This window comes from Delphinapterus leucas, chromosome 12 (genome assembly GCF_059928025.1).
Source record: "Delphinapterus leucas isolate spDelLeu-1000000601 "Yukka" chromosome 12, BTC_Dleu_Yukka2, whole genome shotgun sequence".
NCBI lineage: Eukaryota > Metazoa > Chordata > Mammalia > Artiodactyla > Monodontidae > Delphinapterus > Delphinapterus leucas.
The window spans coordinates 51,078,116-51,092,796 of record NC_143140.1 but is presented as its reverse complement, the minus strand read 5'-3'; the positions used below and the strand labels follow the sequence as shown (position 1 = coordinate 51,092,796).

The following is a 14,681-nucleotide window of genomic DNA, read 5'->3' as shown; positions in this document are numbered from 1 at the left end:
CAAAGTCTCACTTCAGATTCCACTATGCTGGCTCTGAGAACATTAGTTTCTACTAAATTAACTTATTCTGTTCTCAGAATGTAGCAAGTTGATTTTGGACTTGATAGAGTAAAACTTTTAAGGTCAATACCATGCAATTTTTACCTCTGAGTCAAAGTTTCTCACTCTGGTTCCTGTACCAACTGCATCAGTTACCTGGGGTGCTTGCTAAAAATACAGACTTGGGTAGAGGGCGATGGAGCCTACCCTGGACTTTTTCTAAATTTCTTGGGGATGAGGTCCAGGAAAATTGCTGCTTTAAGTATGAACTACTTGGGGATTCTGAAGTCAAATAGCAAAATAAAGAGGATATTTTTGGTAGTGGCTCTGAATAATTCCTGCTTCAATATGGCCTTTTTTTTTAATGGGGGTGAGGGAGAGTGTGTATTTTGGGAAAACTGTTAAGTGGCAAACGGTATAGGGGAATAAGAGTTCTATGTAGCGGACTGTCAGCATCCGCCTCCCCCCAGTCACCTGCAAGGTGGCTGGCTTTGAGTAGGTAGGTGCTCGATGTTTGTTGACTTGTTGAACACAGGGACAAAGGTATTTATAACTTCCAAGACTTTTGAAAGTCCTTTCTCTGAACTTCTGCACCAATCTTTCAGTGCCCAGCTATCAGAAGCAGTCATAATGGAGTAGCTAGGGTGTATGGATTTTGGAGAAAGACTGAAATCAAACTCCAGACCATCAACATTTGAGAGGATCAAGTTCCTTAATCTCCCCATTTATAAAGAAGAACTAGAAGTAATACTTACATCCCAGCGTTGTTGGGAGTCTCAACTGAGTTAACAGGTTATCTATTACAAATAGGTATCAATGAAATACATCATTAATGCAAACACTCAGAACCCTATCCAACACATAAATGCATTCCATAAATGCCCATTCAAACCCAGGTACTCCTTAATGTCTGCAGTAGGTCCCCTTAACAGGTCAGAACCTCCGAGCAATTATCAGCAGAAAATGAAAAAATAAATGAAATCCACGACGACCCAGTATAGGGGTCGTGGGCTGCAGCTCAGCGGGTTCCATGCGGTCGAAGGGGTGGGAGAGCGGTCTCTCCCCGCCCGGCTCGGAGCACGTGGTCCGCCCGGGCGGGAGCTTAGCCACAGTGGGGGAGGGGAGCGGCGTGGGACATCGCGGAGGGGGTCTAGGCGGCCCCGGCTACGGTTGGGGAGGCGCCGACTGCGCAGGCTCGTGATAGGCGCAACCACTGTGCGAAGATCCGAAGGGGTGGAGCGTTCACCTGGCTCCACGCTCTCTTTACTTACGGAGCGAAAGCCTGACTCTTTTTAAAAATAGTTTTCCGACTGTATTTGTAGCCGCCCTGCGCAAGTTGTTCATCGTTGGAAGGCCTCCTTCCCCAGAAATGAAGAAGCCTCTTTCTCTAGTCGTGCCCCCTCCTCCCCCGTGGAGTCACAGTGGACGCGCCCCACCTCCCCTCGGCCTCCGGAGGTGGTTTGGCTGCCCCCTCCCCCCCCCCCAGTGTCGCGAGTTGGCGCCGCTGCCACCCCCTGGTCTGCGCTCTCGGCCACTCGGCCGGGCGGTACCGAGCCCTCCCGGCACTCCCCTCCTCTCCTCCCTCCGGCCCTCCGGCCTGCCTTTCCCCGCGGCACTGCCACCGCCCCCCCACCTTCGCCCCAGCCCTCTTCTCTCCCCGCCGAGCCGCGGCGGCAGCAGCAGCAGCAGCAGCCAGAGGAGGAGCCGGAGGCGGCGGTGGCCGGGGAGCCCATGGCGTACAGTCAGGGAGGCGGCAAGAAGAAAGTCTGCTACTACTACGATGGTGAGAGGCAGGCCGGCCGGCGGGTGGGTGGGCGGGCAGGGCTGCGGCGCCGGGCCCGGAGCCGCACCTGGCTCTGCGGCAGCCGTCGCGAGTGGTCGCCGGTGCTGAGGGGTCAGGAGGAGGGACCGACGTTTGGCCGCATCTTAACCCATTCGCGACCCGACACTGTCTGGCAGCCTCCGCGGGGACCTAAGTGGACGCCCCACTTTTCCGTCCGGCCCCTCTCCTTCCCGCAGTGTCGTCCGCCGCCGGCCTACCCTGGGTTCGTGCTGGTGCGAAGCAGACGGCCCTCCCTCGCGTCTCTCCCCTCCGCCTCTCCGTGGGAGGGAGGTTTGGGGTCCCCTGCTCCGGCCGCCTGCACCCGATTTCTCCCCCCGGGTCAAAACAGCTACCCCGGCCCAGACTCCACACAAAGCCCCACGGCCTCGAGAGCTCCGCCCCTCGAGCCCCCATTCCTCCTCTCCCCTCCTCCGCTCCCCTCTGTCCCCGGCTGGCCCGAGCGTCTTCTCCTTTCTCTGCTGCCGGCCTCTCCCCGGACCCCTCGACCCGGGTGGGTGCTGGAGAGTACCCCTTGAGGGTGGGGGCTCACGTGCGCCTTGAGGCGCGCTCACACCCCTGTTTTGCGTGGGCTCCATCCCTCTCCTTTGTTTGCCGGGTGCTTTGAGCGCCACTTTCTCAGCATTCAAATGAAAAGGCTTCACTTCCTCAATAAAAATGAGGGTTTTCGAGTTTGAGGTAGTCAGGCTTCAGGGGAAATAAGACGGTGGGAGGGCATCGTAGAGCTGTTGCTGCTTGTGTTGTCGGTCAGGCTCGATGGGTCCTGGCTTGCCTCTCTGAGAGGTGGTTACCACCCACTTCTTTGTTGCTTTGTTCGATCAGGAAATACCGTGCTTTGGAGGTGTGGGACAGATAGCATTGGCATTTGGCTTGCGAAGGCTGTTTCTAGGCGATGGGAGGCCTGGTGCAGGAAAACTTTGAGGAGCAGTGCAGAAAGTGCTAAATAATCAGAAAAGCTTGAACTCGTGGAACAGTAAATTATAAAAGTAAGATAATTTAATTTTAGGGGTTCTTCTCATTTGCAATTTGAGCAGTAAGTCTTCTTGAATCCCATTGCTTGGGCCAGTCAAAATACAATGAAAGGAGCGGTTACTTTTTTACAGATTGCACAAAGACGTTAACTTGGTACATAGTTCCTAGTAGGTTACTCTCCAGAGAAGAAATTCTAAAATTTAACAAAGAAGCTAGGTTCAGAGACCTGAAGGTCCATCTGATTTGTGAGAAGCGATACAAATTTTGGAAGCTGTTTACTACATTCAATGTATTGTAAATCGTAAAATCTTAGAGCGGTGGAAAGATCTTACAGGACTAGGTCAGAATAAATCTGACTTTAATTTTAAAATGGCCATATCATATCTCTCCAGTTAGCAAGGATGAATCATTTTAATGCCTATTTATATAAAATAACCACTTGTGTCATTTGTGGAAAAATCTAAAATCTTACAGAAGAAATCTAAATTGTTTGATATTTGGTAGCTAGTGCTAAGTAGTCACAGCCATGTTTTTAAAATATTTTTTGAGAGAACTTGCATGTATGTGTGATACAAATTGATTTGAAATTATGCCATCATGGGGGGGTGGAGATGGGAGTACATTTTAATTTTAACGTGAATTATTAACGTTTCTTAAAGTTAATTCTTTAAGAATTCCCGCATATTTTGGGTCACTGGCCTGGTCTTGCACTCCATGACCAAATTGGAAAGTAAATAACCATGTATGTAAGTTAATTTTTAAAACAACATTGTTTCCCTAAGGTTTAGAGATTGTTGTTGTCAGGGCTTTGGGTAGAGAAGAAAGGTTTTAAAAGTTTGGCGTAACTGGTGCTAAGGCTCTTCCTGGAGCTGTTAGTTGCTGTTGACAGTGATAGGCTCTGATGAAGTAAGCTGCTTGAAACTTCTTGTCACCAGGCTTGAACCGTAGAACCAGGAGGTACACTTAAGTTGCAGTTTTATCAGCTATTTGTTCCTGGGCCCGTCTATGATGAGCCTCTGTTGAGGAAATGGGAGCAAGTACTGGTCCCAAAGGCGGGATGCAGACTTGATAGGAAGAGTAATCTTTGATTGTGACTTAAGTACTTTATAGTGGACCATACAACTGCATTATCTGATGGCCAGCAGCAGGTGTATAACTGAATGTTTGGGTATCTCTGGTTAGGTTATCTGTCTTTTGTCTATGGCTCTTCCTTGACTAATTTTTAGAATGGAATTTGTAGTTGCTTACATTTGGAATATGCTTTGAGTTCTTTTCATGGGTGTGGGGCTAATAAAATATTTTGCAGAGGTTATTAAATTGAAGGGGTATTGTTATGCTAATTCTTTGTATGTGATAGTATTTTAAGCTGTGCATAGTTAATTCCAAAGCTTACATTTTCATCACCAGAAAAACCCTATTTTGTCAGCTTATAGAGGTAGCGATAGTAGTTTTTTCTTTTTTTAATTGTGAGGAAAGAGGATGCAAGTAAAGCAGCTTGTGCACAGGGAACTAACTCTAAGATACACAACATGGATTGGATTTGGAGTGTGTGGTGTCAATAATAATAGGGCCTTAATCTATTAGACTAGAATAGCTGGTTTTAACTTGTTAGTAAAGGAAGTAGAAGGAAGAAAGATAAAGAGGAAAGGAGTGAAGTAGCAAATTCTGTAACCATAGGAATCCTACCTTTAGGCTTACTGGAACCATTAGGACTACTCTTGGTGACACAGAGAGAATGTCTAGCAAATGAAAGGGGCTTCTAAAAGACGTATGTTCTTTTCTCCGTACACATTACAGTCTTCAATATCAATACCCTTTAGATCACTGGAATGATGGTTTCTTCTTCTTCTTTTTTTTTTTTGGCCATACGCGGGCCTCTCACTGTTGTGGCCTCTCCCGTTGCAGAGCACAGGCTCTGGACGCGCAGGCCTAGCGGCCATGGCTCATGGGCCCAGCTGCTCCGCGGCATGTGGGATCCTTCCGGACCGGGGCACGAACCCGCGTCTCCTGCATCGGTAGGCGGACTCTCAGCCACTGCACCACCAGGGAAGCCCATGGAATGATGGTTTCAAGTGAACCTTCAGGCACTGATGGATAAAGTATTCTTAAACCTTTGAGGACAAGTAAGAGAAGTTTTTACTTCTCTTATTGCAGCTATTGACTCATGACTCATTTCCGAAAACGTATATCTAAATCTTGATCTTCTAGTATATACTGCAAGATTGTCAATAATCTGTAAACGATATAGTTAGATCCCTTCTGGCTTTAAAATAATGTGACTTCCGGGGATTCCCTGGCAATGTGGTGTTAGGGCTCTGAGCTTCCACTGCAGGGGGCACGGGTTCTATCCCTGATCGGGGAACTGAGATCACACACACCACACAGAGCGGCCAAAAGAGAAGAAAATAAATAGATGTGATTCTGTACTTAAATGTAATTAGCAAACCAAGCTTTGTTAGGCTCTGATTAAATACTCACATTATTAATACTTTATCTAGAAATGTTAAGAGTACTTTCTTTTAAGCTTGAGGCCAATTACATTTAGTGTCTTCTACTGTATATACAATATGATAGGGTTGTATATATACATAATTTATATGATTACATGCATTGCTCTGTGTTATATTTTTCCCTTCTCTGATAGGACACATCAAACTATTTGGAGACAGGTGGTTCAGAGAAAAGCACTCAACACTGTACAAAGAGTTACCAAGATCATGTCTCCCAATATACTCCTAGTTTACTGTAGCACATTGTAAGAATTCTGCTTGGCAGCCAACTATTGACAGATTTCCTTAGACGTTTACTTATAACAGTGATGCCAAAGCCTTTTGCTAGGTAGTCTTTAATGTAATTGCATGGGTTCTTAGCTATAGTATAAATCGTTATTATCCATAAAATAGGTAACCTTTTCTTTGGAGGCAAATCAGGGTGCTGAATGAATTATAGCAGCAGTTCACAAATACCAATGGTTTTAATTGCACATCATTAATTTAAACATAGTAGAACATAAGACTGAGATTTTCATATACTTGGGTTCTCTTCCCCCAGATGTTTTTTTACCATTTACTTCCTTCAAATTTCACCTTTTCAGAGAAGCTTTTCCCTATTACCTTAATCCCTGTTACTGCTTTTCTCCCTATCAATTATACCACCTAATTTTTGTCTCTCTTCGCACTAGAATATAAACTTCATGAGGACAGAATCTGTTTTGCTGATGTCTATACTTTCACCAGCCTAAATATAAATAAATAAATAAACAAACAAACATTTTTTACATTATTGATGAATAAATGATTAACACCTTATATTTTTATAGCTGGAGCACTTTCATATAATATTCTCTCTAATTCTTACACCCACTCTAGTTACAGACAGGTAGGATAAGTGGCGTTTTATTTATTTTCCCCATGAAAATAGATTCGTATCTTTGTTTGACTCAGTCCACCACTTAATCCTTTTCTACATTGTCTAGTTTTAATGTCCAAGGCGAGATCAACATCTGGTACCTAAAAGATTTTTCTTTTTTCCTTTGGTGACCCAAGAGTGGAACTATTGCCACTGCTACAGAAAAAAAAAAGGTTTCTCTGCTACCAAAAAAAAAAAAAAGTATTGGTAATTATATCTTTCCATTAACAAAAATTTTAAATGCTTGTGTTGACACATCCTTAAAGGAAACAGTTGGAATTGAGGAGGGAGGGTAGTTATCTCTTAGGGAATAATAACAGCACTGAAACATGGATGAGATAAGATTTAAAAGTTCAAGTGTAAGGGTGAAGTCAGCTTTGGGTTCAGAAATATCAAATGGGCTTAAAGTCCCTACTGTGTGCCAGGTAGAGAAAAGATTGAAGTCCTAAGAAGAAAATATAAGACCATATTAGAAGTAAATGCTGGAAAGGGTGTGGAAAAAAGGGAACCCTCCTATACTGTTGGAGGAGATGTAAATTGATACAGCCTCTATGGAGAACAGTGGAGGTTCCTTAAAAAACTGAAAATAGAGCTACCATATGATCCAGCAATCTCACTCCTGGTCATATATCTGGAGATAACTCTAATTCAAAAAGATACATGCACCCCAGAACTTCCCTGATGGCACAGTGATTAAGAATCTGCCTGCTAATGCAGGGGTCACAGGTTCGAGCCCTGGTCTGGGAAGATCCCACGTGCCGCGGAGCAACTAAGCCTGTGCGCCACAACTACTGAAGCCCGCACGCCTAGAGTCCATGCTCTGCAACAAGAGAAGCCACCTCATTGAGAAGCCCACGCACCACAACAAAGAGTAGCTCCCGCTCACCGCAACTAGAGAAAGCCCGTGTGCAGCAACAAAGACCCAGTGCAGCCAAAATTAAATAAATAAATTGATTAAAAAAAAAAAAAAAAAGGATACATGCACCCCAGTGTTCATTGCAGCACTGTTTACAACAGCCAAGACATGGAAGCAACCTAGATTTCCAGCGACAGAGGAATGGATAAAGGTGTGGTGCATACATACAATGGACTATTACTCAACCATAACAAAGAATGAAATAATGCCATTTGCAGCCATGTGGATGGACTTAGAGATTATCATACGAAGTAAAGTAAGTCAGACAGAGAAAGGCAAATATCATATGATATCACTTATACGTGGAACCTAAAAAAATGATGCAAATGAACTTAAAAAACAGAAATAAGACTCACAGACTTAGGAAACAAATTTATGGTTATTACCAAAGGGGAAAGTTGGGAGGGAGGGGTAAATTAGGAATTTGGGATTAACATATACACACTACTATATATAAAATAGTTAATCTGTATAATACTGTATAGCCCAGGGAACTCTGCTCAGTACTATGTAATAACCTATGTGAGAAAAGAATCTGAAAAAGAATAGATATATGTATATGTATAACTGAATCACTTTGCTGTACATGTGAAACTAACACAGCATTGTGAATCAACTATACTCCAATGTAAAATAAAAATCTAAAAAAATTTTTAAAAATGTCTTTAAGGAGAAAAAAAATAAGACTGTTAGATAGTAAGAGAGGGAACCTTTGTAGGGTAAATCGGACAAGGGAGGGCCTGAAGGCAGAGAATGGGCCAGCCTCCTTAAAAGAGTTTTCCTACATAAGACATTGCAAACTTCAAAGGCTGGGTAGTTAGAAAGAACCTAGTACACTTAACAGAAAGGAAGCCAAGAGGAAGACATGGGGGAACTGTAGGGTGCCAGGCCAAGTAGTAAAGGGCCAGACCACACAAGACTTTGTGGTAAGAGATTTGGACTTGAATATTCAGGAAGCAGAAAGCCATTGAAGGTTTCTTAAGTAGAGAGAACTCTGGAAAGTGGAGAAAGAATGGTAAAGAGTAATAGAATGTGAACACTGAAAGCAAGAATTGAGTATATACTGGCCCACGTACAAGACAATAATTGCAACTGATAGACATGGACATATTTAAGAGAGGTTTTGGGAGTAAAACCTATAGAACTTGTTGATGGATTGGAAATGGAGTTGGGGCTTTGTGATGACTGAATAAAGGATGGCTCCTAAATTTCTGAATTGAGCAGTTAGGTGGCTTATTCCTGAGAGAAGAGGATTTAGGGCAGCACTCTTGATTCATTGACATACCCAAGCACCTGCCTGGCACACAGTAGGCTCTTGGTCTGTTCAGTGAATAAGTGAACTTGAGAAACCCCTGATATTTCAAGGTTGGTGGAGGAGTGGCTGTGGGGTGGTAGTAAAGTCCAGGAACGTGGTATTGTGGAAGCCAAGAGTGAATGTTTCAAGAAGTGGCCAGTGTGTTAAAGCCGCTAGTGGACTAACTAGTCTGGAAGACAAAAATAATACAGTAGCTCTCTGTTTTTTCCTGAATCATTTTTTAGTCAGCTTTTCTTCAGGGGTATGTTTTATATTTCATAGTCCTGAAGTCCAAAATTATCTGAAAGGTGAAAAGAAATTTTTGTAACTCATTTGGAATCAAAAGCTTAACCTGAATTAATGTTTATCATCTTTATTCCTCTTATTCTGAATATTCGTACATTTTTGCTGCAGAAATATTAATGTTTGATTACAGAAGGCTGCCCAGTCTCCAGGTTATCACATAATATCTGGCAGATTTATCATTTTACATTTATAAAATCTGAAAAAGTCTGAAATGTATCTAGTCTCAAGGACTTTAGAGGACTTTAGATAAAAGAGATTGTAGACCTTAGTAGCCACTTCTCTTCTGATAGCTTCTTGAAGAGTGAGCAGCTTTGAAAATTTTGCAGATAACTAAATCTTTTTGGTAATTACTTCACATTGACAAAGTTTGTTGTATTCAAGGAGCCACTTAGAGCTAATTTTCCTGGATAGTTATTTCATTGGTAAAGCATTTTATTTTAAACTATTTTGATGAAAATCAGGGTAACATTTTAAATGCCCAAATTACATTACTGACCATTTAAATCAGATGAATGAAATCCATAGGTTTTTAAAACTAAGAAAAGCCATATTTTATCTTTATGAAAAAGTGGATGGCTGCAGAGCACCCACGTAGAGAATTTTGTGATAGGGGATTAAGCAGGAAAAAAGTTGGGGATGGTTCTTTTAGACCCCCCTTACATTTTGGAAGAATTCTTCATAAGCCAAATAGCAGTTATCTGTAGCTTGGCTGCCCTTGTGGACATGTGTCATTTAAGTAGTGCGCATATTCTTCTTTTTTTAAAAAAAAATAATTTTTGTCTGCATTGGGTCTTTGTTGCTGCACACGGGCTTTCTCTAGTTGCAGAGATGGGGGTACTCTTCCTTGCAGTGTGCACGCGGGCTTCTCATTGCGGTGGCTTCTCTTGTTAAAGAGCATAGGCTCTAAGTGCACGGGCTTCAATAGTTGTGGCACGCAGTCTTGGTAGTTGGGGCATGCAGGCTTAGTAGTTGTGGCGCATGGGCTTGGTTGTTGCGCGGCATATGGGATCTTCCCGGACCAGGGATCAAACCCGTGTGCCCTGCATTGGCAGGCGGATTCTTAACCACTGTGCCACCAGGGAAGCCCAACAAAGATCTTAAGTCTTTATTAAAATGTTTATATTCTGTATTATGTCCTTTTCTTGTCAGGCTTCCCCCTACCATTTCTTTCTAGGTTCTATAAGTGTCGTTGCTTTCCCAGTAGCTACTACTTAAGAAGATTGGCAGGGTTGCCTTGCCTGAGTTTGAATCTAGCTCCTCTATTGCTAGCTATTGTGACTTTGACAATATCACCTGACTTGTCTGCATCTCATCCATCTTCACTATTATAAAATAGGAAAGTAGTAATAATACCTACATCATAGGATTGTTGAGAAGATTAACAGATAATACACATGAAGTGCTTAGAATAGTGCCTTCTAGTAAGCTGTCAATAAATGTTAATTATTGCTAACATCTTTTTTTATCAAGCACTCTTGCTGAGAAATTGCAACTGTACTTTCCCTTCTATAGATTATTGTGGTCTTTCCCATTATTAGATTAGTGATTACTTTTCACTGGATTCTCAGTATGTACATAACTAGAGTATTTGATCTTAAGATACGGTAGATATTAGAGACATTTCATCTTGATAATTCTTACACAGGGGCAGATGGAAGTTATGTGAAGATTAGTTTCTTTATTCTTACTCTCGTTATCTCCTTTGGTAGTGATGATAACTTAGAAATACCTTCCTTGCATTAACCTTAGCTCAATGATGCTTCCTGTCTCTAGTGGGCTTTCTACATCTAAGAATTCGTTGAGACCAGGCTGCTTTCAAGGAACTTTATGTGTACTACCACGATGTAGAGCGGAGCTTTATAGCTTGGGAGGTAGTTTGTTTCCTGCATTCATAGACTGAATTGTGATAAATGCAGAGGAGTGTCCCCATAGCTCTGCTTTGCTATTTGTCTGTATTGTCTTAGCTTTACTGTTGGTACAGATTAAGAAAGGTTACTTTCCTTTTAAATGACCATGTGTATATATGAATCGTTTTCAGAAGAGAGCTTGTGTTGAAAATGAAGAGTTAAGTAAATTAGAGGTGCGGCACCAACAAAATCAATTAGTAGTAGTATTAGAAACGGGTATAAAAGTGAATGTTCATCCTGGACTGTTATCAAAAATATGGAAGAGAGAAGCAAAAGGTTTTGAATTCTTAGTTTTCATTAAACAAACAAAAAGTGTGTATTTAGGCAGGATTTTGAAAGATTTTTTTGATCTAGAAGGGGAGTAAATGGCATTTTTTATCCCTAGTTTTTATTATATGAACCCATGTTTAAATGATTAACTTCAAACCACTAAAATCAGCTTGGCTATCGTAACAAAATTTTAGAATTGATTATTTAAAAACTAGAATTAGTACCGAAGGTAATTTCTAATAAAGGCTGTTGTAAAAATTGCCCATTACATTAGAAAAATGGTATATATTTAAGTGGCATCCTTAACACTTTTTATTATAGAAACACTGGATCTTTACCTTAAAGTATTAATTTTGTTGAAGTTTGGTAGACAAAAATCTGGGATTTTGGTGTTTTTATTTTGTTTATTTATTTTTTTGCGGTACGCGGGCCTCTCCCGTTTGCAGAGCACAGGCTCCGGACGCACAGGCTCAGCAGCCATGGCTCACGGGCCCAGCCGCTCCGCGGCATGTGGGATCTTCCCGGACCGGGGCATGAACCCGTGTCCCCTGCATCGGCAGGCGGACTCTCAACCACTGCGCCACCAGGGAAGCCCTGGTGTTATTTAAAGTAAATCTTACGTGTCAGTTTTAAGACCTTGGGATGTAATATATCATAAAAAGATAGGTTAGGAATTATAACTTTTTAATTGTGAAGAATGAGAAAAAATATCCTTATTACCTTGAAAAATGTAATAAGTATGTCATCATAGCAAAACTTTATTTAGGATCCAAATTTCAGTTACCAAAATTTTTATTGACTGTGATATGGATATATAAAACATTGTAGCCATGATAATACCAACTATAAAGGATTTTTGGCATGCCAGTGAATCATCCAAGAAGCAATATTTGCTATAAAATTTTTAAGTCATACTGGTGAAACTCAGAGAATGTACCTTAAGCATCTAAATTTGCCAGTAAATACTAAAAGCAGATATCACTCTAAGGAACAAAAACTTTTGTAAGTGAGTAAAGAGTATTTTATTTGGGCTAATCCTAAATAAGAAAGTTCAGTAAACTAAAAATCAGAAAAGCTTGCTTGCCTTAATCTTTGAACAAACATAATATATTGATGGAGTCATCAGTATGTAAAAGTGTGCATAGGATCTTGGTTTTCTAATACAGTTTGAAAGTTGAAAAATCTAAAATTATTATTTAAGATTTCAAATAAAGCTTATTTAGGTGATAAATGTCGTCTAATGGTGGACACATAAATTTTAATAGTTCATGAAGATTCTCTTGTCTGTATTGTTCATTTTGTCTCTTTCCTCTTTTAGGTGATATTGGAAATTATTATTATGGACAGGGTCATCCCATGAAACCTCATAGGATCCGCATGACCCATAACTTGCTGCTAAATTATGGCTTGTATAGAAAAATGGAAATATATGTGAGTATACCTTTCGGTAAATATTCACTGTTTGTTTGTTTAAACCACTACTTTGAAACTTTGTTTTCAAAGTTGGAGGGCATTTAGCAGATGAAAAGGTGTGGAAGAAAACAGAAACTCCTCTTTTTGTTTTATTCTTCAGAGAAAACTTGAGAGTGTGGGAGCTGTGGCCTCTTTTTTTTCCCTTATTCCTTCAACCATTTTAAAAAACAGTTTCCCTTCCCCAGGTTTTCACATAACTGGAGACCAACTCAATTTAGCATACTAAATATTTTTGTTATGATAATTATTGACCTGTCTGCTGCTGAAGAGTTGACCTGGGACTGTTAAAAAAGAATTATGCAGAAAATTAATCCTACCAATATTTGTTGGCGTATAGGAACACTGTATTAGTGAGCAAGCAAAGTGTCTATTTTGTAGAAGATGTGGGAGTATAGATAAACAGATATAAGATGCAACAATTCTTATCCACTTGGGGAGAAGAGAAAGACTTGAAGCAGTTAACAATGTTGGGTAATATATGTGAGCTTCTTTGTTTCAGATTATAGACATTTAGAGAAGAGGAGTTGGATAAGACTTTCAGTCAGGAAGCCTTGTGGCAGAAGTGTGTCATAAATGAAACGATCCTAGGAACAAGGATGATTTGGATAGTCAGAGGAAAAGGAAGAGAGATCATGAACTAATAGAGAATGAATCTCATTCTACCTGAATGAGTCTCACTCATCCTTCCTGAAGCTTTTTGGTCATTGATGAAATTACTGGATATAGAGCAGGAGGTTTGTGATAGAAAATAAGAGAAAGTAGAGTTTATGAACGTGGATTAGTCTTTAGAAGGGTTGACCTATTTCCACTAAAATAAAAGGAGTGATTAATTCATAGTTGGTGTTAGGCCTGCCTTAATCCTTTTTAAAGGAATGTGAATTATCTTTGGATTTGATTTCTGTTTTCTAAAACACACATGTATAAATTTGGATTTGCTTTGGAATTTATTTTGTTCTGGCAGACCTAGTTCTTTTGAGAGTATTGTTAGGGGAAATTGTATACTTTGTGTTTGGTAACCCTGATGTTACCAGTTGTAATTCCACAATTCTGACATTTATTTTTCTTCACAGAGGCCCCATAAAGCCACTGCTGAAGAAATGACAAAATACCACAGCGATGAGTACATCAAATTTCTGCGTTCAATAAGACCAGATAACATGTCCGAGTATAGTAAGCAGATGCAGAGATGTATGTTTCTATGTTAAAAGTATATATTAGTAATGATAAATATAAATGAGTACTTTTAGAAGCTTGTAATTAGTTATCCAAATCTAGGTATTTTCCTGATCTAAAATATTGTTTTAATTATTTACTGATTTAAAAAGTCCGTGTAACAATACTAAAGCTACTTTAAAAAAAAAACAACAAAAAACCTACTTGAAGCTTATTGGTCTGCCAAACTGCCAGAGGGCTATCTGGATCTTCTTTGCATTTTGTTTTGGTTCCTTGTTAACTTTGGGATAATGGATATTGGTGGGGAGACCTCACTCCCCTGCTTTAAAAAAAAAAAAAGATTGTACTTTGGCCTTAGCTTTGTGTGTATGCCTCTTGTCTTCTGTTTGGGTGCTTTAGTTAATCTGGACTATTCCAGAAAGTTCCAAAAAACAAAACTGAATTTGCCTCCTGTAGGCAGCTGTTTACATTGAATTTACAACTACATGCTTACGTTGTATCAGGTATTGTAAGTAATCTAGAGCTGATGTAAATACATGGGAGGATGTTCCATGGGTTGTATGCAAATAGTATATAAGGGATTTGAGCATCCCCAGATTTTGGTATCCTCAGGGTCTTGGAACCACTCCCTTGTGGATACCAAGGGACAGTTGTACATATAATTTGTACTTCCCTTTGTTGTATTAGTGGAGCTTTTGATTCTCTTCTACATAGTGTTCTCTTTTGTAGATAAAAGGTATTTTATTATTAGAGATTGGTTGGCTTGAAGATGGAATGCAAAATGTCATTCTAAAATGACTGGAACAGTGTCTTTTAAAGCTTGATACTGGAATTCATTCTCATTGATGTTTTTATTGATGGACTTCAGTAATGATTTTTTTAAAAAAAGAACAGTTTCAATAATACTAAATTAAGTGTAGTTGCTAGACATCTCATAAATTCATAGAACTTCATGTACATTTCTACCATAGATTATCTCATTTGATTCAATAAAATGCTGTAATATAAATAGATACTATTTGTCCCTGTTTTTTCAGTGGGGATTCAGGCTTCGATTAAGTCATGGGTAGCCCTAAGGTAAAT

The 14,681-nt window shown here is 40.5% G+C and overlaps 1 protein-coding gene across 2 annotated transcripts in view; it reads left to right on the top strand.

Annotated features, from left to right (window-relative positions):
• The first annotated feature begins 1,512 nt into the window (after positions 1-1,512).
• Positions 1,513-14,681, top strand: part of HDAC2 (histone deacetylase 2) — a 31,221-nt gene continuing 18,052 nt past the window's right edge. The window contains exons 1-3 of one of the 2 annotated variants that reach the window (XM_089921631.1): positions 1,513-1,822; positions 12,271-12,383; positions 13,496-13,613. In XM_089921631.1, the coding sequence (XP_089777757.1) occupies positions 1,771-1,822; positions 12,271-12,383; positions 13,496-13,613 (283 nt within the window). In that variant the 5' untranslated portion in view covers positions 1,513-1,770. The remainder of the gene's footprint in view (positions 1,823-12,270; positions 12,384-13,495; positions 13,614-14,681) is intronic. The other variant, XM_089921630.1, reaches the window with a different exon arrangement.